Here is a 25641-nt window from a genome sequence, read left to right as displayed (position 1 = left end):
CTTATATTGCATTTTAGGCTTGTTTGTGGTTTTTCTTGTGTTATCTGAAAACTAAATTGTGTATGACTTGGTACAAAATGAAGCCAATCACTTGACTACCACTTTTAGCCTCTCTTCTTGTGGATACTTTCACAAAGTAAATATGAAATCTTGGAGGGTGGGGTGGGGGTGCGGAGATGAAGGAGAAAAATGGGGGAAAGAAAAGGATCACAAAAATGCTTGCATTTCAGTCTGAACAGTGAATTTTGAAGGTGGTTTTCTTGAGGGGAGAAAAGCAACATCTGCTAAGTCTTGGTCGTTAAAGCACTTCACATCTTGTTTTCATACTCGCATCTATAGAGATCCTACTATGCAAGAACTACGATATAAATTAAGACATAAAATAACACAAGGTCATACTCTGGCATCTCACCTCAGAATATTCAAAAGTAATGCTTAAATTGCTAGAGCAGTTCCTGAAAATTGTGTAAAAACTTCCATGGAAAAGGTGGGATAGAATTTATGCGGACATATGCTTTCCCCAAAATTTCATGTTAACTACATAGTGCCCTCCGAGGCCCCATGCAAAGCTTCCATGACACTAAACTGTAACACTGAACACTTAACTGTATTTGGGAAAAAAAACCCTACAATATTCAAGTTTGACGTCTGTTCTTTTAAAAGCTACACTTTACCCTTCCTGCTAGGAAGGAGAGACACAAAGTCAGCTGTAAGGCTCTGAAGCACATACCTATTTTACCATAGCTAAGAACTTCTCATACAGTGTTAAGGGGTTGGAAGGGAGCTTAAAGTTTTTTGAAGCATTGTTGAAGAGCAGCAGAATACAAAAGTTCATACAAAGGAGAAGTGTCAAAATGTGACATTTCAATAACGAGGAGGGAGCATGGCTCCTTACCAAGCTCAACGCACAAAGGAGAAGAATTACAGAATTACAGGCCAATTCCTGAACTGCAGCCTGGTCTCATACCCCCTAAAAGGCTTTGCCTTCAAAGCTGGCTGTGACATGCCAGGACCACGTGGGACAAGAGAAGAAAGGGACAAGGAGACCGGCAGAGCTGCCTTGTTTGGTCCTGGCATTAAGAGACTTTCACGGTTCATGCTTTGCCTGCAGAAACTCTGCAGGAGCAAATTGCCTCTCTCAGGCTCTCAAAACACACCTGTTAATGTGATGAAGGAAAAGCTTTCCCTAAATCCCATAGGAAAATTATCCCCTGCAGATCCTCTTGCTCTTTTCCTCTCTCCCCTTCCTCCCACATCACGCAGCAATAGCAGCTCATGAAAGCACAGTGGCTGCTCCTATCAGAAGGAGGAGTGTTGGACATTTACCAATAAAAGTTTATAATGTGACATTTACAGTAACAGACTTCCACAATAAAAATACACACAGTAAAAGCAAGTTCCAACTTCCTCAGGAAGGAAAAGAGATCTAGTAGGACAAGAGATTATTACAAACAAAATTATAACCTTGATTTCTCTGATATCTCTTCTAAAAAAATTATGCTGGAAAAGTGAAGCTAAAGAGATGTGTGGTAAATAACAGCACTGCTTAAATAATCAACCCAAAGATATTAATTAATGAGATCAAAATCATGGGAGAGGGTTAAGGGAAAGGCCTATAACATACTAACTTCATCTCTGAAGCCTAAAAAGGCTTTCTGTTCCAGAAAGACAAAAGATTATTGCAAAACTTTTCCAGTTTCAGTTGTCTCACAGGTCAGACACACAAAGACACAGAAGAGGAAAAAAAAAAAAAGGCAAGATAAGTAAGATCTGGGTGATCAGTGACCACTACATATTCCTCCAGGAACAAAAAATAATTACTACCCAAAGCAGAAAAACACCTCTAGACCATCTGTGCAATTGTGGAAAACAACTGGAAATTATATGAAGATAACTGTACAACACACAACAATTTGAAAATAGCCTAATTTATGAGGCAGGCTTTGTTGTACAGAAAGATTCTCATTAACTATGTGCAGTCAAAAGTACTATGAAGAATAAGATGCTAAAATGGGAAGGCTGTGATTGCACACAAAAATTCATAAGACATCTCAGTTTGCAAGCTCAATTCTGTAATTTGGCTAATTTAAAACCATAATGTCCAAGGGGGGTTGTTCTGTCCAGCATTAAGCTCATGAAGGGTCCAGGGCTATAACATGTTTGTAATCCAGCAGTGCAGTGGTGGTGATGATGCTGTGACTAAATCCTGCAACAGGCATCATGTGATAGCAGAGTTCTACTTAGTGGGAATCCAGTGAACACATCCAGCTGAAATCCAGGCAATTTAGCCTTTTCTTGGAGCCTGGGTGCCACAGCTGTAGGTCTCAGCTGTCACTTCAGAAAAAGCATGGCCCAAGCCTGGGGAGCAACTTCCTCCACACCAAACACTGAAACAAAAGAAAAACCAACAAAAAACCCCCAAATAAACCTCCCCTAAAAAAAAAAAATAGTTCCAGAAGCAAAATCTCTTACTCTCTGCTTGCCAGCAGAGCTTGGTGCCCTAATTTCCAGTCAGCCAGGATTTTTTCTCCTGCTGCACTTCTGACCACTGGCAACTACAGTGCCCCAGCACCAAGTAAGAGACTGTGTCATACTCACAACACAGACACTGTCATGATAGCTGTGTCCCTCTCCTGCCACAGTTAGACCCTTCAGCCTGAAAGTGACCTAGAGCTCCCAAGTCTTTCTGGATAACTGTTTCAGCCACCAATGAAGAAATTCCACAGTAACATCACCCTGTGAACACATAGTTCTGACCTGTGAAGACAAAAGCTGTTGCAAATTTTTTTCCAAGTCTTCAGCCTTCACAAAGGCACCTATCTGCTTCATCAGACATTACTGAGATCACATGCACACAAGGTTACCCTTAAAATTAACTTTAAAATTTGTCATACACATCCTCTGATGCCAGCAGCATGAGATGCAGTTGCTTTAGGCTCTATTTTAACAATTTTTTTCCAAGTGCCACCTCTGTAGAAAAAGTCTAATCTTACTTTTATACAATAACCACTACGACTTGTGGTACTTACTTTTATACAAATACCACTACGATTTTGGCACCCATATCTGACTCATCCTGCATAAAGAAAAGGGCAACTCTCCCTTATTCAATAATTTCTGCATCAAGCTCAGCTGCTTGCTCTTGAGGCAGCTCCTCTTTTAGAAAGAGATGCAGTTTTGATCAAAGACTTCCACTAATGGAAAATCTATCATATTCCCTGAATGATGCATTCCAATAATAAAATACTTTGGATTCTGAAAATGTGCATCATCTTTCCTGATCAAATTCTCTGACTTTCAGGCTCAGCCTCAGGATCTTGTTACGTTTTGTCTTCATGATAAATGAATCCCCAATACCAAGCATCTACTCTGTGTGGAGTAGATATGTCACCCCTTGTGCTTTTCTTTGAGAAACAAAAGCAAACAGAAGAAAACAAAGGAGTAAAAAAAAAGCCCACACATAAATTTGTTTAAGGTTGGCTCAATGTTTTTAGACAAAAAATGAGTAAGTCACATCTTGCATCATCTTCTAACCAAGAGTCAAGCACAGAAGTTCAGATTTAAAGGAAGCCAAAAGGGAGATTCTTTACATACCCACTCCCCCCCCCCAAAACAAAAACAAAAACCTCAAAACAAAACAAAAAAACCCAAACCAAAACCAAACAAACCAAAAAAGAGGATCTAGTAGAAGACCTTTTTATCATGTCCTTTCTATGTGAAGATAGACCTATCAGAGCTGATTGAAATAAAGAACTTCTGAGCACGTCCACCAAATGGGAAATACAAGGGAAAATCCTCACATGCAAGATTATCTAGGAATTATCTTTCTAATGTTCCTTCAGAATTATATCATGGATTTACAGTACTCTTGATTATGTAGAGCAGTAGTAAATAAGCATGGGAATTTCTATCCAAGTGAGATGAAGTGACAAGTGACCAAGAAGGTAAACACACAACACCAGTTTGCCAACACAACAGTACTACTGATGCTTAAAACAAGGTGAAAAAAGGATATGAGGAATATCTGGAAAACATGTGAAAAAGGAAAAAATCTTGTGGTCTAATTCTGTCTGTTATTCACTTCTTGGGAGCAGCAACACATCTTTAACAGAGTATGGTAGCTATCAGAGGAACAAGCACTAAGCTAGATTGAAAGCCACATACCTGACCAGTAAACTTCTCCACTTCATATCTTCAGCAAAGTGTCCACTACAACCACACAGAAAATAACTCTGTAGAAAGAGCAAATACTCCCCTGATGGCCCAGAAACAAAGGCCCAATCTTAGGAAAAGCTGCAGAGCCACATAAACACATTATCTGATAGGGATGAAATTTTCCAAATCAGAAATGCTGCACAATTTTAATGGTGGTCAGTGGAGAGGAAAACTTAAGTTCACATAGATATTTCAAGCTAATCCATGACTAACTTGGTTTTGGGCATGATCACTGTAAAAACACATTGCTTTGGTCAAGCCAGGCATATCTTCTGGTATTTTGTCTTCTATTTGAGAAATATCCTGGTCCTCTTTGCCACACACACACTACTCAATAGCAAAGCATTGGTAAGTGTTTCTTTTATTTGGTCAGTAAGAAAACAGCATCAGTACATTAATAACCAATGATAAACAATGTAGTTTAACTGTCCAGCACCTAGATATCTCATGTTCTAGCTTTCTTTATGTATACACACATTCCAGTAGCCTCAATGCATTTTTACAAGTTGGTAGCAGCTTATGTTAACAATTTGCACACACAAACATGTGTATGTCACATGTATAAACATAAACACATAAACACATGTATATCAGCAGGAATTACTTTGTATTATCTGGCCCAGCAAAGAGAATCTGCAGTAACTGGCATTTCCAGTAGCCATGCACAATTTGTATGAACAGTTAAGGTCAGAAAAGAGGGAGAGAGGAAGAGACACAGGGAGACACAAGGAGAAAAGCAAGCAAAGCCACAAGTTGAACACAGGCTGCTGTCTCCCAGCTCTTTGGGTTAAAAGCTAAGGGCTGTTAAGAGGCAGTTGTCCATATCATCATATGGAAAAGTCTCCTTGGCTAAAAACAGCTTCTAGAACTGCATTTGTAAAGCTAGACCAGCTGGGAGGGAAAGAAAAAAATAGCTGATGAGGAAAAACTAAGTGGCAGAGCATATTCAGGAGAATTAATATGTCCTTATCTGGGAAGTCTAGGCTCATCTAAGCTACCCTGGAGGAGGATGCACTTTCTGATGAAAGAATTTCTGTTCAGGTCTGTCCTTTGAGAATTGTGGTGACTACGTGAGCTTGGGGTCACATTTAGAACAGAGATACTGTAAATTCTTGAAGACCTACTAAGCAAGCCCAGATGGCACAAAAGGTACTGTGATGTAGGGTTTGGTATGACAACAGGAGAATTACACAGCTACCCAGGACAGTGAAAATCATTTAACCTCTCTCCACATGGATTGATTCAAGGGAAGACAAAGGCAAAGTGAGCCCTTTAACTTTGGTACAGTATTTTTTCTGTATTTTTTTTTTTTTACACATTAGCAAAATTACTTTGGTAGCCAACATGGTTAGGCAACGTGTCTTTATACAGACACACTTTGAAGGTCAACCTTAGCAAACACTGTGGTTCAAGTCATTCTAAGATATTAAACATAACTGGTCTAACAGAGCTGCAATTTATTATAAAGTGAAAATAAGGACACTTCAAGAGGTGATATAATTAAATGTATAATCAAGTTTCAAGTATTGAATATTTAGTCAGGAAATGTACAAAGATATCCTCCTATTGACTTAACACAGAGGTTCAGGGAAGAAATCTGTTTGAATGCCCAGGCAGCCGTGGCTGACCACATTGTGAATGTCAGCTCATTGACTGAGGTACTGAACTCTTGCCATTTTAAACTTAGGCAAGTCATTAGCCATGAAGAAAAGCTAAGATTATTAGTTAACTGCCTGTTCAGTTGCAGGTACAAGCATGGTACAATCTGATCAACCAAGCATAAATAAGTATTTTCTGCATTTTTAGAGCTACACATGACATACAGAAACCCCAGAGGTGCTAACATCATTGCAGAAACTATGTAATTAAAATTTACTGATATAACTTGCAAACAGAAAGCAAAAAACCATAAAAATGTGTGTGAGGCTTTTGGGGAGTCCCATGAGACAGGTAAGGGGTACAAGCACGTGATATTCCACAGTACTGAGGGAGGCTGGCTGCGTGCCAGTGTCAGCCACTTAACTGCACCCTGCAAGAATTCAGCTGCAAATCTTTGCTTCCTTTCTGTCTTTCATATCTTTGCAAGGCAAAAGGCAAAGACAAAGTCTTTCAGCTGGAGTTCTTTCATCCAAGAACATTCTTCATCCAAGGCCAAAGGTTCACCATATCCTAAAAGGCCTTTGGATCTGCATGTTCAGTCATCTTCATCCAAACGTATTTCTTTGGGAGCATTATTCAGTCCTTGTGGCCGATCCTAAAAGAACACCAATAAAAACTATCTTCATTCCTTCAAATACAATCTTCAATGGCTTTATCTCTAGGACCACTGTATGAGAGCATTGTGTCAAAGGTGAAAAATGGTTGCACAGGCATTTCAATTAAAACCACAGCACATTGAAACATTTTTCTATGGTTTTTTGGAGGTTTAGTTTTGGTCAACTCTCTAGCTAAGTGTTCCCAAGGTGAAATAGGCTTTCTAGAAAACCACACATACAAATATAATATTTTTCCCCTCTGCTGACAGCTGTGTAAAAATACTACCTCTTGGCTTTCCTGGGACAATATTTCTAAGGGGATAAGAATTGTGATAAAAGATCCTATTAGTATATTAAAAGTACAAAGCATTTTGAATATAAAACTCTAGAATATGAGGAGGTTCTGTATCCACTTAAATTGCTTTATTGGAGTAGGGAGACACAAAGTTTCCTCTGGGAGGAAACAAGCCAGCATGCCATAGAACACAAAGCAAAAACTCCTGCAACTGTAACTTGTGATTGTCTAAAATAAAAAAGGTGCAAGCTAATCTTGGTTTCAAACAAATACCATTCTTTCACCTGTCCATTGTTATTCCAAATCATCTAGGTCATTAACATTTCCTCCAAATTCCTTTCTTTTATATACGTTTTCCAATTCTTTCTGTCCTTTTTCAAAAATATTTTTCCAGAGTCATGTATTCACCTCTTCCTTTCTTCCTTCTGTGTTTTTCTCTTCAGGTAGCCTATCCCTGCTACTCTTCTTTTTAATTCCATGAGACCCTTTAAGATTTTAGTCTTGGCCTTCCTCTCTGCACCACTCAAAATTCTGTTTTGGTCTCCAGAGTCTCTCTGCCCATTTGGGATATCCTGACCCTTTCCAGCCTAATTCCCCACAGTCACCTCCAGTTCTTTCCTTTATTATATTTTATTCTTCACTTCTCTTCCTATCCCTCTTTCACCTAAAGCCACTGGAACTTCAGTTTTATTTCTTCTTTTCTGGATGTTACCAAGCTTCTGCTATTGCACCACCCTGCCAGATGCGGTCACAAACTGTTTCTAGAATAAAGGATCAATTGTGCCTTGTTCTAACAGCATGAAAAACCTAACTAGAGGAGAGTAAATCTTCAGCATATTTTTAAAAAATAAAAAAAAACACCACAAAACCTTTTCCTTAAAAGCAATGCTGTCAGTTTTCACCATTTTTACAAGACTTGAAATAATTAATTTTATTACTACTGCATCCATAGCTTCTGAAAGACTTCCATTAAAAAAACTCACTCCGAAGCAAATTTCAAGTTTTGATGAGCAAACTTCAAGCAAATTTAAAGTTTTTTGACAAGAAAAGCATGAAACATGCTTCTGTCTTAGCTAAGTGAATCACAAGTGAGAAAAAGTATAATTCAACCCTAATATTTTAAAGTTTTCAATTTTCAAGGCAACTGTGTAACTATTAGCATTCTGACTCATGGGGCAGACATAAACCTGATCTGAACAGAAGAGCTGTGTAAGAGCTTAAATCTATACCTGATTTTGAACTATTCTGAGTTAACACTGTTTGGTCAGGAGATTAAAGAAAGGGAATAAAAAGAAAGGAAAGCTGATCTCAAGAGGTAACCATTTGAATGCCATTAAAATGCCACTCATTACCCTAAAGATGTAAAAGCAAGCAGAAGGTTATCTTAGTAACTTCCAGGCAATTTTGGGTGGGAATGACCAGCAGTGACAAGTGTTTGGTACTTTGCAGATTTCAAACCAGAAGGAAATCGAGAAAAAGCACAAAATTCTGCATCAGTTTGTAATATTTGTTCCTATCAATAGTAATTTCTTGATCTCAAATTAGCAGCCATTTCCCCTGCAATGGAGAATAGATAGGTCAGATAAAGGATATTTATGATGATTACTTTTTCTTTGGATGGAATGTAATCAATACCCCTCATTATGTTAAAGCAAGATGATGAGGAGGATAAAGGTGCTGAGGTGAATTTAAAGGCACTGAAGGGTTTAGAAATCAAATCTTTTATAACGTTAACTTTTTGAAAGATGTTAACAAGTCATATTAGCTCAAACAAAAACTTCCAGTTGACTCTTTATTCTGCCTTCAAGGCTCAACCAAAACAGATATCAGATTTTAGATTTGATAAGACTCAAATGGGATTTGGCTTTTAAAGTTTATTAATTCTTTAGCGTTCTTTGTTCTTTAGCTTTTAATGTGTAAGCTAAATTTCTGTGCACCAGAGTCAATAAAAAACTTCTAGCTGAAAGGGTATAGTGATATAAGTAACACGTATCTTATTGTAATACCAAAAATCACAAGTTTGTTTTAACATCAAAATAAATGCAAAAAGAGAAATTAGACTGTGTTAGCAACAGGCCAAAGGAAGACTGAGGGCAAAAATGAGAGAGCATGCTCTTAAATAATTTTTTCACAACAAATTTCAGGCATATCAGATCTTGAACCTAGTATAACATACAAGTAAGGATCATTTTCTGGATGCTGAGGCCTTCCTAAATTTATGCATAACCAGAACTAAGCTGTTGGTTTCTGTCCTGGCACTGACATTAAATAGTCCTTAGTTTTCCCCAGCTGACTTCTGAAAAACAATAAAACCAAAAGGTGCCAACAACAAGCTTGGTGCTGGGTCAGTGTTCTCTCTGCAGTGCCAAAACAAACTGCAAAACACCATGAAGTACTTGGAAGCAATCACAAACGATTTTCTCAGTGTTCCCCTTTCAGCACTGGAAGTGGCTGTGGGTCAAGCCAGTGCTAAGACAAATGTGAGCTTTACAGCTGTTGAAATACTTAAACCATATCAGATTTTTAAGTTATGTCACAGCAGTGCAGTTATTACTTGCCTGCCACAGGACCTGCTGATGGCAGTTGAAGTTCTTATTCATCAAGGGGCCCAAATAATTGAAGCAATCCATCTGCTCCCTGCACTCCCCCCTCTGCCTACCCTGTGATTACTTATTGCCATGTGATTTTTGCCAGTGATATCATACCTGAGCAATTGGTAGCCTGTTGGATCTCCTGAGAACTGTGCTGTGATGGAGCAGAGCTTTCCCTTTGCAAAAACCTGATGGGACGTGATATTTGGCAGCCACTGTCATAACTTATCAAGCAGTCACCAGACTCTTGCATATTTCCTGAAGGCTGCTGCTGTTTTTCATCATGAGTTCCAGATAATTGAAATAATTGACCTGCTCTAAGGCCCTGCTATGACTCCAGCATTTTCAGCACTGGGACATTTGCCTATTGTCACATTTGGTTAAGAGCAGCAGAGGCTTTGATAACTCTTTCACAAGATGTCACAGCCCCACAGAGCAACCTTTTTACACAACTTGTGTTACTGAACTGCCAGACACCCTTGTGCCTCACCCCATGGCTCACAAGGGCACATGCAACATCCACCCAAGTGTTAGAAGGGTAAAATGAAGGAAAGCATGCAGGCTGATAACGGGAGTCCTCTTACTGCTCCCGTGTGATGAGTAATTTAAACACTCCAGTGCTCTGTTGCTTAAATGAACTTCCATTATGGTTTTTTTTCAGTAGCTAAGGAGGCTACAAATGTTTTACAGAGGATCAAATACCCAAACTTACATTTTTCACCACTTATTATGTTGCTAAAGGACAGACTTGCCTGTTGACTGATATACAGATTTTTTGAATAGTCCAATTAAGTGTGCAAGCCGTAAAAAGCTTTGATGGGTTCTTCTGCTGAGGGGTATAGATCTTTCTTGCAGTCAGATTATATTGCTCACTTTTATTTGAGAAGAACAAAAGTACCACATTCCCTCACTAGATCACATCCCACGCCTGAATTTACTGTATTCATTTCAAGGACAGATGATCAAGTGTGATCATAGCTCTGCTTAGAATCTGAGCAGGTCACAGACTGACTTACAGTGACTGCAGAAGTCTTTCCAACACTTTCATTAAGATCTAACATTTCTGCAGCTGTACTTTAAGGCATTCTGTATTTTGCCCTGCACAAAATACAGATACAGACTTATTTTTAAAAGACCACTTCTGACACATCATCCACTTCTAACAATGTTCAACTTTTCGAAAGTCCAAGTTTTTCTTTATCTGTAGCCTTTTCTTTTCAGCTCTTTATCTTTAAACAGATAACACTGAAAGGAATAAAGAGAAATGCTGTTTTTAAAGTGAAAAATCTGTCAAATCTTATACACATGTACAGCTAGTAATGATCTCAACAATATTACAGTTACAATTCTCTACCCACCTTAATAAAATTCTGTGGTTTTTTTAAATTTGAATGTAAATAAAACCATTTCAGTAAGTCAAAATGATCTATTAAGAATAACAGTTTACAAACAAACTATGTGATACAAGGAATACTTTTTCCTTATCTTGCATCAAGCTTTTTAGACTAGAAAATGCTCATTGTTTCTTGAGTAAAAAGGCTTGATGTGTATTTAAAGATAAATCCTGACATCCAGAAAAAAATTAGGTTTCCATCAAAAATGAGAGTCAATATATGCAGGGACAAAAAAGTCAAGTTCTCATACCAACACAACACATTTTTTCTCATTAAGAAATACCTTAATTAAAAGAATAAACTCACCTAGCAGTAGTTATAGATTTCAAGTTTAGAGAGAACAGTTTCTCTAGGAAGACTCAATACCCTACTCCAGTGAGTCTTTGTCCATCATCACTTACTTGAGGTAAAAAAAGATGACAGAAAGGACACTGCTGTATTTATGTACACAACTGCGGAGTGAGAGAAATCCACCTTTTGATGAAATAGCTTTTTTTTTTTTTTACATACACTGGTGATGATTGATTGTAGAAAATTCAAAAGGGTGACTTTACAGATAATTGGCCCTGACTAACAAAAGCAAACAACACTGCAGCTTTTTGTCAGCAGTGGGATGCAATTATGCACCATTAATTAAACTGGCATGCCAATGAAAGGTCAGATAACACAACATGAAGAAGTAGTTCTGTACTTTGAGATGTTATTTCTTGAAAATGTTTGTGCTTATATAACACTCTTGGGGTAGGAAGAAACGATTATTCATTTAAATAAGGTGAAAATTTGGAGTCAGATTCTGGTCTGGCTTAAATACACGAACATAAAATAAGATGATGGAACTAAGGAAGGTGTTGCAAACTTTAAGGTACCCACCTATCCTTTCATCCTGCAGAGGCAGGTCTGCTCAGGAATGGGGACATCACAGAGAAGACAGAACATTTTCACTTAGTAGGGGGTCAGTAACCTTACAAGCACTAATTTAATTCAAAGCAGAAGACCTTTCCTTATGACTGCATATGCTTTTATTAAGATAATCTACTGCTCTCGATGTAATTTTTATTCTATGCCTTCTCCCAGTCAGCAGTCTGATTGCTCCCAGTGCCAACATTTCAGGAAGTAGATTTGTCATTTGTGATGCTGGGCATCACAAAACTTGAGCCACGATTAAGAACCTAAAAACCATCTTTGTTACCAGTATTTTTTTTTTCCCCCCAAGAGAAGACACTTTTAGCTGGATTCTCCCCTGTCCATCAAGTTGCTTTCCCCTAGTTGCTTTATTTGCAAAGACTAATTTGGCAGTGAATGATAAATGGCAGCAAGCTTTGTCTTTGTACATGTATTCCAAGTACCCTAGTAAATAAAAGACACAATAACTTATGATATCATCACTGCATGCAATATATATGGCTTTTCCTGATTCTTTCAATTTTTCTTAATTGATTAGAAATAAATATGCAACCTTGAAGGCCAAAAACTTCTGAAGCAAAAGGCACACAGTGTTCTAATGTTTATCACTAATGGAGTCAACTGTGTCTCTTTGCCAGGATGAAAGAGACTTGCAAAGATATTCCAATACTGCTGCTTCCTCTCCCAAAGTAGAATTGAGACTTGGCAACAGGTAAAGATGGGCAAAATTGTGCCAAAGAACATCTCAGGGACATGCCTTCTCCTTGGCAGGCTGGAGTTGGGTTAGGTGATCAGAGCAACAGCATTTGATTTCTCAAGTTCAGGCTAAAAAGTCTGGGGTTTTGGCAGAGGTGGCAGTGGTGTTCTTTAAAAACAACAAAAAAGCAAAACCAGGAAAAACCCTAACAAAACCCCAGCCAGTTTACCCCTATCTATCCATACTCAGATACAGTCCCCCTATTCTCCAAAAAGAACAGCAGATTCAGTTAAATATTGAAGTGATTAGATTGTTGACAAAGAACAGAAATGGACTGAATTAAAAATATTTTAATTTTTCTCCCAGTTTTTTAGAGAAATGTTATTTTCAGCACTTCCATTTCCCTTGACATACTAAAAAGCCTGAACCTGTCTCCTTTCGTCATGTTATTTTAACTTTTCACATAATTACAGAGAAATTGCTAATGGTCAAGCTGAGCACTTAAATCTAACTTATCAATAAGGCAAGTCAAACTTCCACAGCAAGTTAAGTTATGCAGGATACATATTTCAATGCAGCACCATACCATCACTCTTGGTAACTTAAAGGCAAGCATTTAATTGCATGAAAATTTTTGAGAGAAGGTGAGGGAATCAGTGTAATGAGATTGTCTTTGAACAAAGTAAGTTGAATAAGCATTGATAAAAATATCAAAGAATTGATGTTGAAAGTGAAATTAAGTCAGAGTAAGGTAAGTCCCAATTCCTGGAGTTTAACTTGATGCAAAAAAATCTAAGCAGAAAGGAACTTGAAATCTAGGTTAATCTCTCTTTCACTTTGCATTTCTTTCTACATTGAAGTTGTGGGTTATTTTAAACCTGCGTTTTTTTCTAACTGCACATCCCAAATAGTAAATACCTCTTTGTCTTCAAGTCTCTCCAAGTTTCTGGAGAACACCTTTGATTCTATTCACTGTATCCAGCCTTGTGCTTAGGCAGCGAATGCTACTCTTAGGTAATGGTTATCCTGAGTAGCTATAGCACCATTAACTTGTCTCAAATGCCCCATTTTAGAGATTGTCCTTGTTAGGAGCAATTTTAAAAGAGTATAGAGGAGCTGAAAAGGACTGAGTATTTTAGATTAGGCTATTATAGTAAAATTGAGTATCCCAATCAAGTTCTTTGGTATCTAAACTGATTTATCACATCCTAGCCCTCCTGTGTTAAAAGAGGTCTGAAAAAGGTATGCGCCAGAAATTTTGTAGCATTTCATTTTAGGCTTCCTTCAGCCCCAAAGGTCAGATTCTGATTTTGATTAAATTATCCAGTAGAAAAATAAAAAATCCTCTACCTTAATAATAGTATATCAAAGAGATGAGTCCAACATCTTTCAGGCTCAATCTCGTAGACAGTAATTAGGAGACAATGGGACTGATTTTGAGAGAATCCCTGATTGTTTGCAAGGTAATGAAGCAACAAAGTAAAAGACATTTGGGGTATTCCTCCAGAGGTAGCTCAGCTACCACAACACCTCTTGCTCGGATACAAAGCCCAGGTTTCCTTCCAGCTTCTCCTCCAGCCAGTCCCACAAGAAGCAAGCAGGCATTTGGATGACTTCTCTGTGCCTTCCACCTCCCTGAAACCATGACTCATCAGATGAAAATGACCTTATTTCACTGTTAAAATTCTTGTACTGTATTCAGTTATTCAGTGACCAAGTAAAGAGGTACCCACCACACTTCATACATCATTAAGATATTTGAAAAAGGTTTCAAAACCAGGACACTCAGTACAAACTGCTGAAGAAAACCAGAAGTAAACAGAACCATACACAAATGTTACCAACGGACCTAAATAAAACATATAGCTCTCATGATTGCCACCTAGACAAGACTAATGTTAGTTGTTAAATCTAGAGCTCTCTCAGAAGAAGAAAGTTCTACTTCTTTCTATGAAAGAAAGGCCTTTAATCATGTAAAGGTGGTCAGGGCCATTCTCCTAATTTGCAAGAGGAATGCTGTGTTTACATGGGCAAAGAAGGGCTCTGGGCCAGGACTCATGTTTAATAAGACAAGAGTGCATCTAATGGAATTTAAGGGTTTGATATTATGTAAGTAGCTTTTTGTCAACACTAATCAAAATAGTTAATGTGTGTTCTGTTGCTGCAGCCAGAGGCAGGTGAGCAGACCCTTGCTCTCCAGGGAAGCCCCTTTGACTCCAAGGGGGCTTCAAGCTGGTGAATCCTGGCATTCTCTGCACTGTCACTGCAGTCACATTCTTAGAGCATCTGTCCATAATCATCTGGCAGTGGGACGGATTTGCTCCTCTGCAACAGTGAATTCTAAGAAAGCCTTATTTAAATGTGACGGAAGATGCAAATGGTTATTAGATAGCCTTAGAAGAACATGATTTGATGGTGCTTTTCATCATAATATTGCTGATGATTACTCCCTCAAGTCTCTTCAGAAGAGGCTAGGACTTTTCACATGCAGTCAAGCAGCTTTCAAGAGGAAATGCAAGACTAAACATTCTGGTTTGAAATCCTGCATAATGATATGTATTATAGAATCGGTTTTTGTTGTGTGTTTTTCAATTTAGCATGCATAATTTTCAGTTTTGCTAGTAATTCAGAAAGCTTTAATGCTTACTTAATTAGTCTAAGCTTGGTAATTCAGCCAATGAAAACTAAAGTGTTTAAGTTATATTAATTGTAAACAATGTTAACAGTTAATTTTCTGAATGATGGAGCAACATAAAAACAAACTTGAGTAACACTAGGATTTAATAATTGATTAGCTAGTTTCTGTTGAGAATTATATTCAATAAGAGTCTGTCAATACAAATTGCTATCAATTGCAACTTTATGAAGTGCCAAGAATAATGGGTTCAGGTGCATACTAGAACTAGTTGTCATGAATGCCAATTTACTGCAGAGAAATGGATTGTTTATCACCTAATTTAATTTCAGACAGCTAACTCACTTGTAATAACTCATTTTAGCATTGAATTTTCAAGAACTTGAGTGTTGTTAGAAGCAGCAGCTTGCTGTAATAAGTTTGCAAATTTAAATTCTTCTGTAAATAATTTAAAGCAGACTGTAACTCAAATTTGCCATTGAATACTTGGAAAATATTTAGCAATTTTATTCACCATCCAGACACCCCTGTTCTTCCCACTAGCAGCATGTTTCATTACAAATGCCTGCCTACTACTGCAGTATTAGACTTGAGTCTGTGCTTTTAATAACACTGGGATGGATGCAGTGTCCTCTGTTGCTTCTGGCTGATTCAGCCAAAACACTGTGTGGAACTACTTAATACACTTCAGCACATCTGGACAGTTTGATGTCCAGATGCTGAAGAGGAAAATGCAGAGAAGGCTCACAGCAGACTGAAAGGACACAAAAGTCCTCTGGTTTGGGCCACAGGATGGGTTTGGCTCATCCTGTGCTTTCTCCATCCTCTCCCTGAAGTGTTCTTGGGTATTTGATGGCAACTGGGAACAAGGAACGTTAAGCAAAAAGCAGCCTATTTGGAGCCTTTGAAAAATCATGGAAAACATCAATTTCTTAAAGACTCTGAGGAAGCTCTCAGCTAGAAATAATTTAATACTCTTATAAAAATACCTTCCCCTTCCAGATTTTCAACAGTCACTGAACTTCAGTTACAATGTCTGAGTACAAACATGCAGTCACACTACAATGAAAAAGTGAGAAGGCATAATAATGGAAGAGTTTATTAATCTGCATAAAGCTTTACATCCAGGAACCATCATCAGTCCATGCCTACCACTGTAAATATACATTCCTTCAAATCAATATACTATCAGCCTTTTTTTCTTTGCAAACGAATCAATGTTCCAGCACACCTCCAATAGGTATCTGACAGAGCCCAGCACCTTGTACTCTGAGCTGTCAAACACTCCTGAGTGTAAAAGTTCCTCCCAGCTTCATGCACTTGCTGCAAGGTACCTCACATGAGTGTGCAGCATACTTGTTAGTCAAGGCAGATCACATTTCAAAATCACTACTGTATTAACACTCTCCTGTAATCTGTGACTTCAAGGAAGATCAACCACACTTGCGAACAAGCAGCAATAAACTATTTAGAAAGCCCTTTCAACTTTTCTTTAGTAACATATATTATTTTAATAAAATAAAAAGGTCCAACAGCAAAAGCTTTGAAATGCCATCTCAAAAATAGGTCAGACTCTTACTTTCTATCTTCTCCCTTACAGCATGAAAAGCTGTCTGTGCTTTGCCTCATGACTTCTCTCCTTATGGGAGTTTCCATAAATCATTTCTGTTAGCAAAAAGTAATCCATGGACTAAGCCTGTCCTAGAGCTACAGACTGAGCTTCCACTGGGAAGATGCTGCAGGCTGAACACAGATGTTGACCAACCTAGTTAAAAATTGAACAGCACATAACCAGCACTACAGCAGCACCACTGTTAGAAATCACTCAAAACCTCTTCATAAGTGAGGATGCATTTTAACTCTAGCTTCAAGTCAGACTAATAACATGACATTTTCCTTCAACTCAGAACTCTTCTATAAGTCTGATATTTCCCTCCTCAAGAACATTAAATGGATTTTCCAGATTCACAGCTACAGTGACAAAAATGAGGAGGTAATCAGAGATTTAATTTAGTATCATTACCCAAGCTAACGCCTCACAAATCTGTGCTGACATGAATCAAATGGTTATTCCCACCTGTCAGCAAGAGTTTGATAGCTGGAAGGCATGGGGAAATATGGTATTTGACATTTTCCTTCCAGCAGGAGGCTCAGTTAAGTTTATAAATTTATTATAAACACACAAAAGAGGTCAAAAGAAAATTATCTATATTCAGTAAATCAAGATAATAGCTTAATAGATTTAAAATGTACTGCCCACCTCCTCGGTATATTGGGAACCTAGAAAAAACTACTTACTGCTCCAGTTTTGAAACTGTTTTGAAGATATTTTTTTGTAAAGAAATATGCTCATACTTCATTAGCTAAACTGCAAAATTAGAACTACAAAAATTTGCAATTACAAAAGAACAAAAAAGGTTGCATTTCAAGGTTGCAAGGCGTTAGCACATGACTGAAAACCTATGAGTGGATCTTACTTTCAGTTCAGCACCAGAACTGACTGACCCAAGTAGGAGCATACATCAAAATCCAGGCAGGTTATAACAAATTGTATTTGTGATGAAGTAAAAGCTACTATTTCTATTGCTATCCTATAACTGATACTTGAGCACATACAACCCATTACTACAATCATTACATGGGGATAAAGTCTTTCTAATAAAGCTTTCAGATTATAAATAACATTGATCTGTATGAAATTCTTATTTACCATGGATGGACACTCTGTACAAGACAATGTTAAGGAAGATGCATGCATCACAAGAGAGCTGAAAGCAAGGTCCTACCTAAACACAGAATGTGTTCACTCCTAAGGGGGGACTGGGAAACAGCAGCAGGCAAGTGCATGGAGGCTTTTACACAGATTTGTAAAATTGTTATCATTTTTGACCAGAACCTTACCAAGAATGAAGCCTTAACAAAACCACAGCAGTTTATGATCAACTCTCAGATTTCATCCTTTGGTACCAATACTGGTCCACACAAAGGAGAAAGAAAATGAAGAATTGCAGTGCATTCAGAGAAGAGCTCCAGAACAAACTGGAAATATGCTTTGAAGTATCAAGAACTCTATTTGCTTTACTGAACAATTTTCAAAAGACTATTAAATCAAAATCTACAAGTACCAGCAAAAGCTAAAGACTCTGAGACTTAATAGATGAAGGCAAGACAACTTTAAATGGCTCTTAAATTTATCACAGCTCAAGTTAAGGCATGATTTTAAACAGACCATAAAAAACAGCTAAAAATTATTAACCACTGGAAGACTAGATCTACATCCATAAGGGTCAATCTGACTGAAGATGTGTGGAACTGAAATAACTCTGGTGCCTGTTCCTCTACCCTTCTTCCCTCCCCCCATAAAAACCCCACAAAACACACAAACAAAAAAGCTCCAACAACAACAAAAACCAAAAAGCAAACTGTTACTTTACTGATATCTAAGTCCAAAATCAAATAAATCCCTGTTGGTACACAAAGAAACTCTCACATATTCAGAATTTACTGAAGTCTAAAAATAGTTAATGACTTCAGTGTTTATCTCTTACAGAAGTACATGCAGGAAAACAAAAGTAAACATTCTTCTGCTCAAGCTTCATATGGAACAATGAAAAATTCAGGATTAATTAGACCTGGTCAAAGTACAGTTTTGTAAGCTATTTTTATTATATTTCTAGAGAGAGACAAATTTTTTGATTCTGAGTTGAAGGGCAATTCATGAACTACACATTACTTCAGTACAACTGGATTAAAGGCTTGGACATCACTCAGTGCAGAGATTATAAAAGCCATCCCCATCTTCTGTCTCCCAGGACAGCAGCTGAGGTCACATGCCATTTTTCCACCAAATTTGTTGAGTTCAAGAACCCTTTTCTGTACAATAGCAGAGTCAGTTATGGCAGAAAATGACAAGAGCAGCCCACAGCCTCAGAGTCAGGTCACAGAAATGATTCTCTCCCTGCTGGCTGATGATGGCCCGGCACACCCACCTCTTCTTTTCAGGGACTGGCTGAGGCACTGCACAAAGTAGGAATGCAGTAGCCCTCTCTCTTTTTTTTTGAGAGCAGAAGCATGAGCAGAACTCCAGGAGATCATTTTTAGATGTAAATCCTGATTTGACAGAATCAGCTTTCTGCCGTGTTTGAGGTACTTTTGAAGAATCATCCCTTTTCAGTATTCCCTGTTGGCTCTGCTCCACACACGGCTCTGGATTCAGCTCTGAGTCAGGCATCCAAAAATGGATTACTACAGCAATAGGCACTACAATAGCAAAATCTTCTGGGAGAAATTTATCCCAGCACTTTATTTTGTTTTTAAATTGACAACATATTTCTGAATGAGTTATAGTTAGGCCTTGTATTTTTAGGAGAAGCTGCAGTAATTACTGGGCTATATTTTATTGCCTCTCTCATGCTGAAAGCCATATCTAGATAGGAAGGACCAATATAAATATTGTCACTTATGAATAGGTCACTGGATAAGGAGCAAAAAAAACTGGGTTTGCTTCCAATTTTTCTCTGTCAGTTTCTCTGTGTGTAAAGTGGGATGGATACCTACTAATACATAAGAAGCATTTCCAAACCTAAACGTGAAATAAACATCATTTACTATGGGATATTTTAAATAGCTACAAGGCTACTGAAATACTATAGTATTTCCTTTCCCTCAAAGGTTCTCATCTGCATTGTAAAGATTTTATTACTTAAATTATGCAAAGCTATCAATCAGCAAAAGCACATTCACACTTCAGGAAGCCTGACTCCATACCCCACAGGCACTTCTCAGTATATAAAAATTACTCCTAGATAATACTGGAATGACCTCACTTTGTTAATTATGACACTTTAGATAATCTGGAGCATTGCAAGCCTTTCAAGCACGTTTGAAACCGCACCCTTAGAACAGTGGTAACTCAGCTTCACATTGTAAGGAAGGAAAATGAGCTGTAACGGTGTTAATTTTCTCTGAACAAGCAAACACATCAACGGGATGCTTCAGATAGTATTCATACAACAGGAATATTTGTTCCAGTCCACAGAATATCTTTTATTCCTTCCAAATTGCTACTCTGAATCTGTCACCTGTATAAATACCTGTGACTCCACTTCAAGTACTGCTGAAGAAAAGTTATATGTCTTTTCAAATACAATGCCTGTTTAAACAGTATTGCAATTTTTGAGGACACTAAATTTCATGCATTAATTTTTATAAGAAACCTTTATTTCTACAGATCATCTTTATGGAGACAGATTGAAAAATACTTTAAGAAAAAGTTGAGTTTTCTCCTCAGAATCATTAAAAAAGTCTTATGAACTTCAAGAGATTTCAGAATGCTGGAAGTATTAATATTCTTCCCCCTTTATTCCACTTAAGTGTGAGATTGCTAGCCGACAATTGTTAAAGCACCACATGCAGAAATCATAGGCTTGGCCTACTGTTTCCAGTAAGATGCTCTTGAACATAGTCAGGTATGCACCAATTCTGCTTTTTAATCTAGAGTTTGAACACAAAATCATAAACTGAGTTACATTTTCACATGAGAAATTAAAGAGGGTCGCAATATGTTTTTTCCTATGAATGAGCCTTCACTGTGTGTTTTAAGATGAGAAGATGCCTCACTCCTGCACAAAGCAGCACAACCTGGTTTGTGGCCACCTTTTTCAAGCTGACAGCCCTCTGTAGCTGTAGACTTCATCCACATTAAACCTCACCTGTGTGCAGGTTCCTAGCACTGGAACAAAAGCTGCTCCACAGCCTTCTTGGGATCCACCCCCTCCAACATACACCACTTTTCTCACTCACACACACATTTTGTGGTCACATGGAAACACTTTGCATAAAGGGCAGGTACACTGAGGCTCCCCTTTCTGCTGCTTTCCAATAGTTGTCTCTATACATTACTGCAGCTCCTGCAATGGGGAGGGTTTGGATTAAGTCACAGCTTTTACCCACTCCACTGATCCCTGTTTCACAACTTTCCACCCTTTTAATTACAGTGGGTAAATTGAAACATTTTTATTTACCCGATATTCCCAGTTTTACATATTGGGATGATTTAACTTCTGGTATCAATCAGCTACATCCTGTTGAACCTCAGACCACTGTAACATGGAAGAGACAATCTGGATCTCCGCTCAATGTGGGAAGCCTCATTCCCTTTCCATAGATCATTTCCAAGGCCCCTATATCACAGGGTCAGTGATGCATGCTAGGCTTTATAAGCAGCAAAGGACTTTTAGATACTTTAGAACAATTGATTTATTTTAATCTTTTATAAAGACAAAGCTGGCACTATTTGAGTCACTGTGGAAATAACCAGAGGTGAACCAAACTGTCTTTAATTCCCATGAGCATTCCACTAGACCTTATAAAAATAAATACTACTATTGACTGTTTACTAAAGCCATCCATTTTCAAAAGTTTTCTCCATCTTAGAACTTACTTTATAATGACCATTTTAATATTATATTCTGTGACAGAAGAGCTTATCTAGGAGTGCAACATAAGATTTCATTTGGCCCTACGTCTCCCATAATGTGCACTTTATGAAATATGAACTTCCTTATCTGTGATATATTATCTTTTCCTTGAAATATGGCTAATTACTGTCATTTATTAGAGATGAGACATTTGAGTATCATTTCTTGTGTCACATTGACTTCAAGTTGCTTATAATTTCATTAAACTAGTGACAGGAAATTTCTGAATACAAATTTTAAAAGATTCACTATGTACCTCATAATTATTAATGCACTATCTTAACTGACATTTCCAGCTATGGAACAGGGTACCAATACCAACACTTAATAACTTCAGTGTCACATTCATTGTGGATTAAAATATCTCTAGAACTAGATCAGTATCTGCATTAGGAACATCACGTCATAGACAGAGGATAGTTTCTCAGCTTGCAGGTTCAAGTATTTGTATACAACACTGTGGATTCACTTTCCAAGATAGCCACTCCTCCAATTTCAAAAGCTGTTTCATATCACATACTCAAGGGTTTTCTCTGAAAAAACAGATCCAACAATCACACAAGTAGTTCTGTTTGTAAATTCTGTCATAGTGTACCCAACTATAAAATTGTTTGTTCTGAATTTTACTCCAAAGGACAAGACTGCATGCAAACGTCCTTGAAAGATTAAGACATGCATTGCATTATTTACAACTACAAGTTAACATATCACAAAGATTGTCATTGAACATGGTTTATCTGTCGGAAGAGTTGAAATGAAGAGATGTTGATTACAAGGATACCGCTAACCTAGAGCTCAGATTCCATAACCACATCTGTTATGAAAGCAATTAAAGCATATTTTTATCACACTGACTCTTCTGTTGATATGCTTTAGTAATCTAACATGCTTAGGAGAAAGGTATTTGGGATGATTCACTCTACAATACCTGGGAGCTCACAATTCCATCACCTCTCTTGGAAAACCAGAGCCATTACTAAGATACAGCTCGTATTATTCAGATTTGTGTATGTATCAATTGTATTTGTAGGCACACCTGTTGACCTAAAATACACAGCCTAGACTCTCACAGACAGAACTGTATCAATAAATCACTGAAAAAAGATTATGTCTTTATGATGGGGTTGAGACTTTTTAATTAGCCAAATAAATGCACCTATTGCAAAAGGAGGTACCATCTATTTACATAAAATTTCATTACAACTAAGAAGAGGGGGCAGGGTATTTCAGAGAAGATACTAGCAAAGAAATACTAGTATGCTCTTAAAAGAGATTATTTTTAACACTGGGCTCTCCTAAAATGCAGCTGTCAAACACAAATACGAAGACTACAACTGATATGTTACTAAGAAAAGAAGAAAAAAAAAATCAAGCAAACAAAATCAGATGTAGGAAAAAAATTTCTTATTTACTCTTTGTAATAGGCACCTGAAATCTACTTTCTCTTTAGTGTCTTCTTTGAAGAACTAAAATAGCATTACCAATTTGTACAGTATAGAAAGCAGCTTTAGTATAGTTCACTTTATCTTTAAATTGAACTCCAACCTAGGCATCTTGCAATAAAAAACAAAAAAAAAAAAGAGAAAAAGTTTTCCTTCTCTACCCATATCGAGGATGCTTTCTATGGCCAATTATTGCTCTTCACACAAAGTTCTTCTGCGAATTTCATGTTTATTGGGCTCTGAGCATCAGTAAACTTTTCTTAGTACCATTTTGAACTGTGTCTAATTTACCACAAAGCTTGTGAAACCAAAAAAAAAAAAAAAAAAAAGAAAAAAAAATCAAAACTCCACCCCAAACTTCTCTCACTATACAAATAACTCATAACTCCCAACTGTGTTTTGTAACACATGCACATGCACTGCTAAAATGTAAACACTTTTTTTAAAAAACGCTGTATGGTATACAAATGTACACATTGCAACTACTAAAATGCAAAGGCCAGGAAAAAAGGAAAGGAATTTAGGGGTTGGCATAAGAGAAAAACTTGGGAAATATTTCTTACCAGTATCAGCAGAAAAACAGACACTGAGCACTCTTACATGATGCTACTGAAGGAAATGCCTTTATAGCAGTTCTTTGATTAAATTAACATCAAACCGTCTCCAAGTTCTTCTTGCAAGAACTTTATAGCCAACTTTTTTCCACACTCACAAAAGAACCTGAAGTCCTGAGCAACACAGATTTTGGTTTTTGCTCATGTTTTACATCTGGTTGAGTTAGTAGAGAAAAAATGAGCTGGGGAACCACTTAAATTGGATACAGACAACTCCCCAGGAACAGAAGGGATACTGGGAACTGAGCAATGTCATTGAGAAGATGCTGTCATCTTTGACTGGTGGTGGCGATTAAGGGAAATTCTTGACCTCTGTAAAAAGGCAAGGGTTACACACATCTTTAAGAAAGGCAAGAAGGAAGACCTGGGGAAATTCAGACTGCTTAACTTAACCTGCTCCCCACCGTGCCTGGGAAGACTATGAAGGAAATCCCCCTAAAAGCCCTGTCCAGGCATGTGAAGGACAAGAATTTGGCAAGGAATAGCCAGCATGGATTTGTGAAAGAAAGTTTACCTCACCAACCTGGTAAATTTTGGTAACGGTATGACAGACTCAGAGGAAGACAAGGCTGGATGGCGTTCACTTTGATTTCAGCAAGACTCTCAAAAAATCTTCCATTGTACCTTTGCAAACAAAACAGTGAGATAGAGGTGGCCTAAGCATTAGAAGGAAAGTCTGGCAGTAAGGGATTTGTTCAGTCTTAAAAGGAGAAACCTAAGTTGGGATCCTTTGCTGACTCTGGTAATTCCATCCTTTTCTCACAAGGATAATAAAATGGGCAGTAGAAAGAAATTTCAAGAAGGGAGATTCTGGTGAGATATTAGTAAAGGCTTGCCACAGTGAGAGTAGCTAAACATTTGAACAGGACCCAGTTAGTTTGCAGAATCATCTTCCTTAATAATATTCATAACACCATCAAACAGGGCCCTGAACAATCTCACCAGAGGGGGCTTAACTTCGCTCAAGGTTTTGGCTCCTCCCCAGGCTCTTTGATTGATGTATGACTACAGAAGGTTCTTTCCAACCTAAATTATCTATAATTCTATTGTGCATGATGAATGCTATTTTCTAAAGATTAGATTTACTGCCTAATTCAAATTCAGTAAGTAAAAATATTGAATTTCAGCTTAACATGAGCTCTCCTAACAAGGATCACTTCCTTGGTCCTACTAATGTGAAATCTCTAAAACAGCTGATGAGAAGATGATCTCTAGTGCCATAAATACACAGCTAACTAATAGCTACATTTGTCTGTCAGAAGGGCTCACCTTGTAACAAACTTAACGATCATGATGTTAGAACAGAATGGTGCGTGGAGAAGATCTGCCTACTAGAGAAAAGCTGGTTAGTTAAAGATGGACAGACAGGTGAGCAGAGGGAAGCATCTGAAGACCCTACAATTACACACATGTATCATGCAATGATCAATTATAACCCATTGTAGAGAAGAGCTTTTAAATTTCTCCTTCGGCCCCAGCTCTCATTAACCACTTCCGAATAATGCTTTATCCTTAAGCACTTCTGAATAATGCTTTCTGACTTTCCCAGCTGATTTAAAATTGTTGCCCCACATAATGAGTTGATTGCACTACTTTCACCTCTTAATGGCAGCTTCAGTTCCATGATACACTTGGACATTTTAAGTCCTTTAAAAAACTGTCTGAAATGGAGTAATAGAGCACACCTCAGCAGCAAGGGCTATTACAGAGACTGCTGCAAAAACATCAGCTCTACCCTTTGCTTTCTGTGCTGGCTTTCTAAAGAATATAAATTCAAGGTTTTAGACCTTATCCTCAAGATACTCAGTGGCTAAGATGGCATATCTAAAACACTGCCTAAAATCCGTAATCAAACCTTTATGTATTTTTTTTTCCTCATCTTGCACAGTTGAACTGTTTGGAAGAAAGCCAATTCCAAGTATTACAAGATATATAAGTTTTTGGATTAGATCAATAATGTTACTGAAATATTAGATGGTTGGCAGACTTTCACAAACCCCCCAATCCTTTATCCCAAATCCTAGACAAGTTTCTCTGACTTTGCCCTCTCACATAAATTCAAGCCCAAATGTATGTGTAAAAAAAAAAAAAAAAGAAAAAGAAAAAGAAAAAAAAAGCCAA

General features: G+C 37.6%; 1 protein-coding gene across 5 annotated transcripts in view; it reads right to left on the bottom strand.

Annotated features, from left to right (window-relative positions):
• Positions 1 to 25641, bottom strand: part of ATRNL1 (attractin like 1) — a 431792-nt gene that overhangs the window by 78186 nt on the left and 327965 nt on the right. For 2 of the 5 annotated variants that reach the window (XM_068198166.1, XM_068198164.1), the window contains one exon: positions 4559 to 6469. The exons of 2 other annotated variants lie outside the window; for them this stretch is intronic. In XM_068198166.1, the coding sequence (XP_068054267.1) occupies positions 6410 to 6469 (60 nt within the window). In that variant the 3' untranslated portion in view covers positions 4559 to 6409. Of the gene's footprint in view, positions 1 to 4558; positions 6470 to 11992; positions 12519 to 25641 lie in introns of those variants that run through there. One more of the 5 variants, XM_068198165.1, reaches the window with a different exon arrangement.

This window comes from Anomalospiza imberbis, chromosome 8 (genome assembly GCF_031753505.1).
Source record: "Anomalospiza imberbis isolate Cuckoo-Finch-1a 21T00152 chromosome 8, ASM3175350v1, whole genome shotgun sequence".
NCBI lineage: Eukaryota > Metazoa > Chordata > Aves > Passeriformes > Viduidae > Anomalospiza > Anomalospiza imberbis.
Note: the sequence above shows the minus strand (reverse complement) of the source record. Positions and strands in the feature narration are given on the sequence as shown.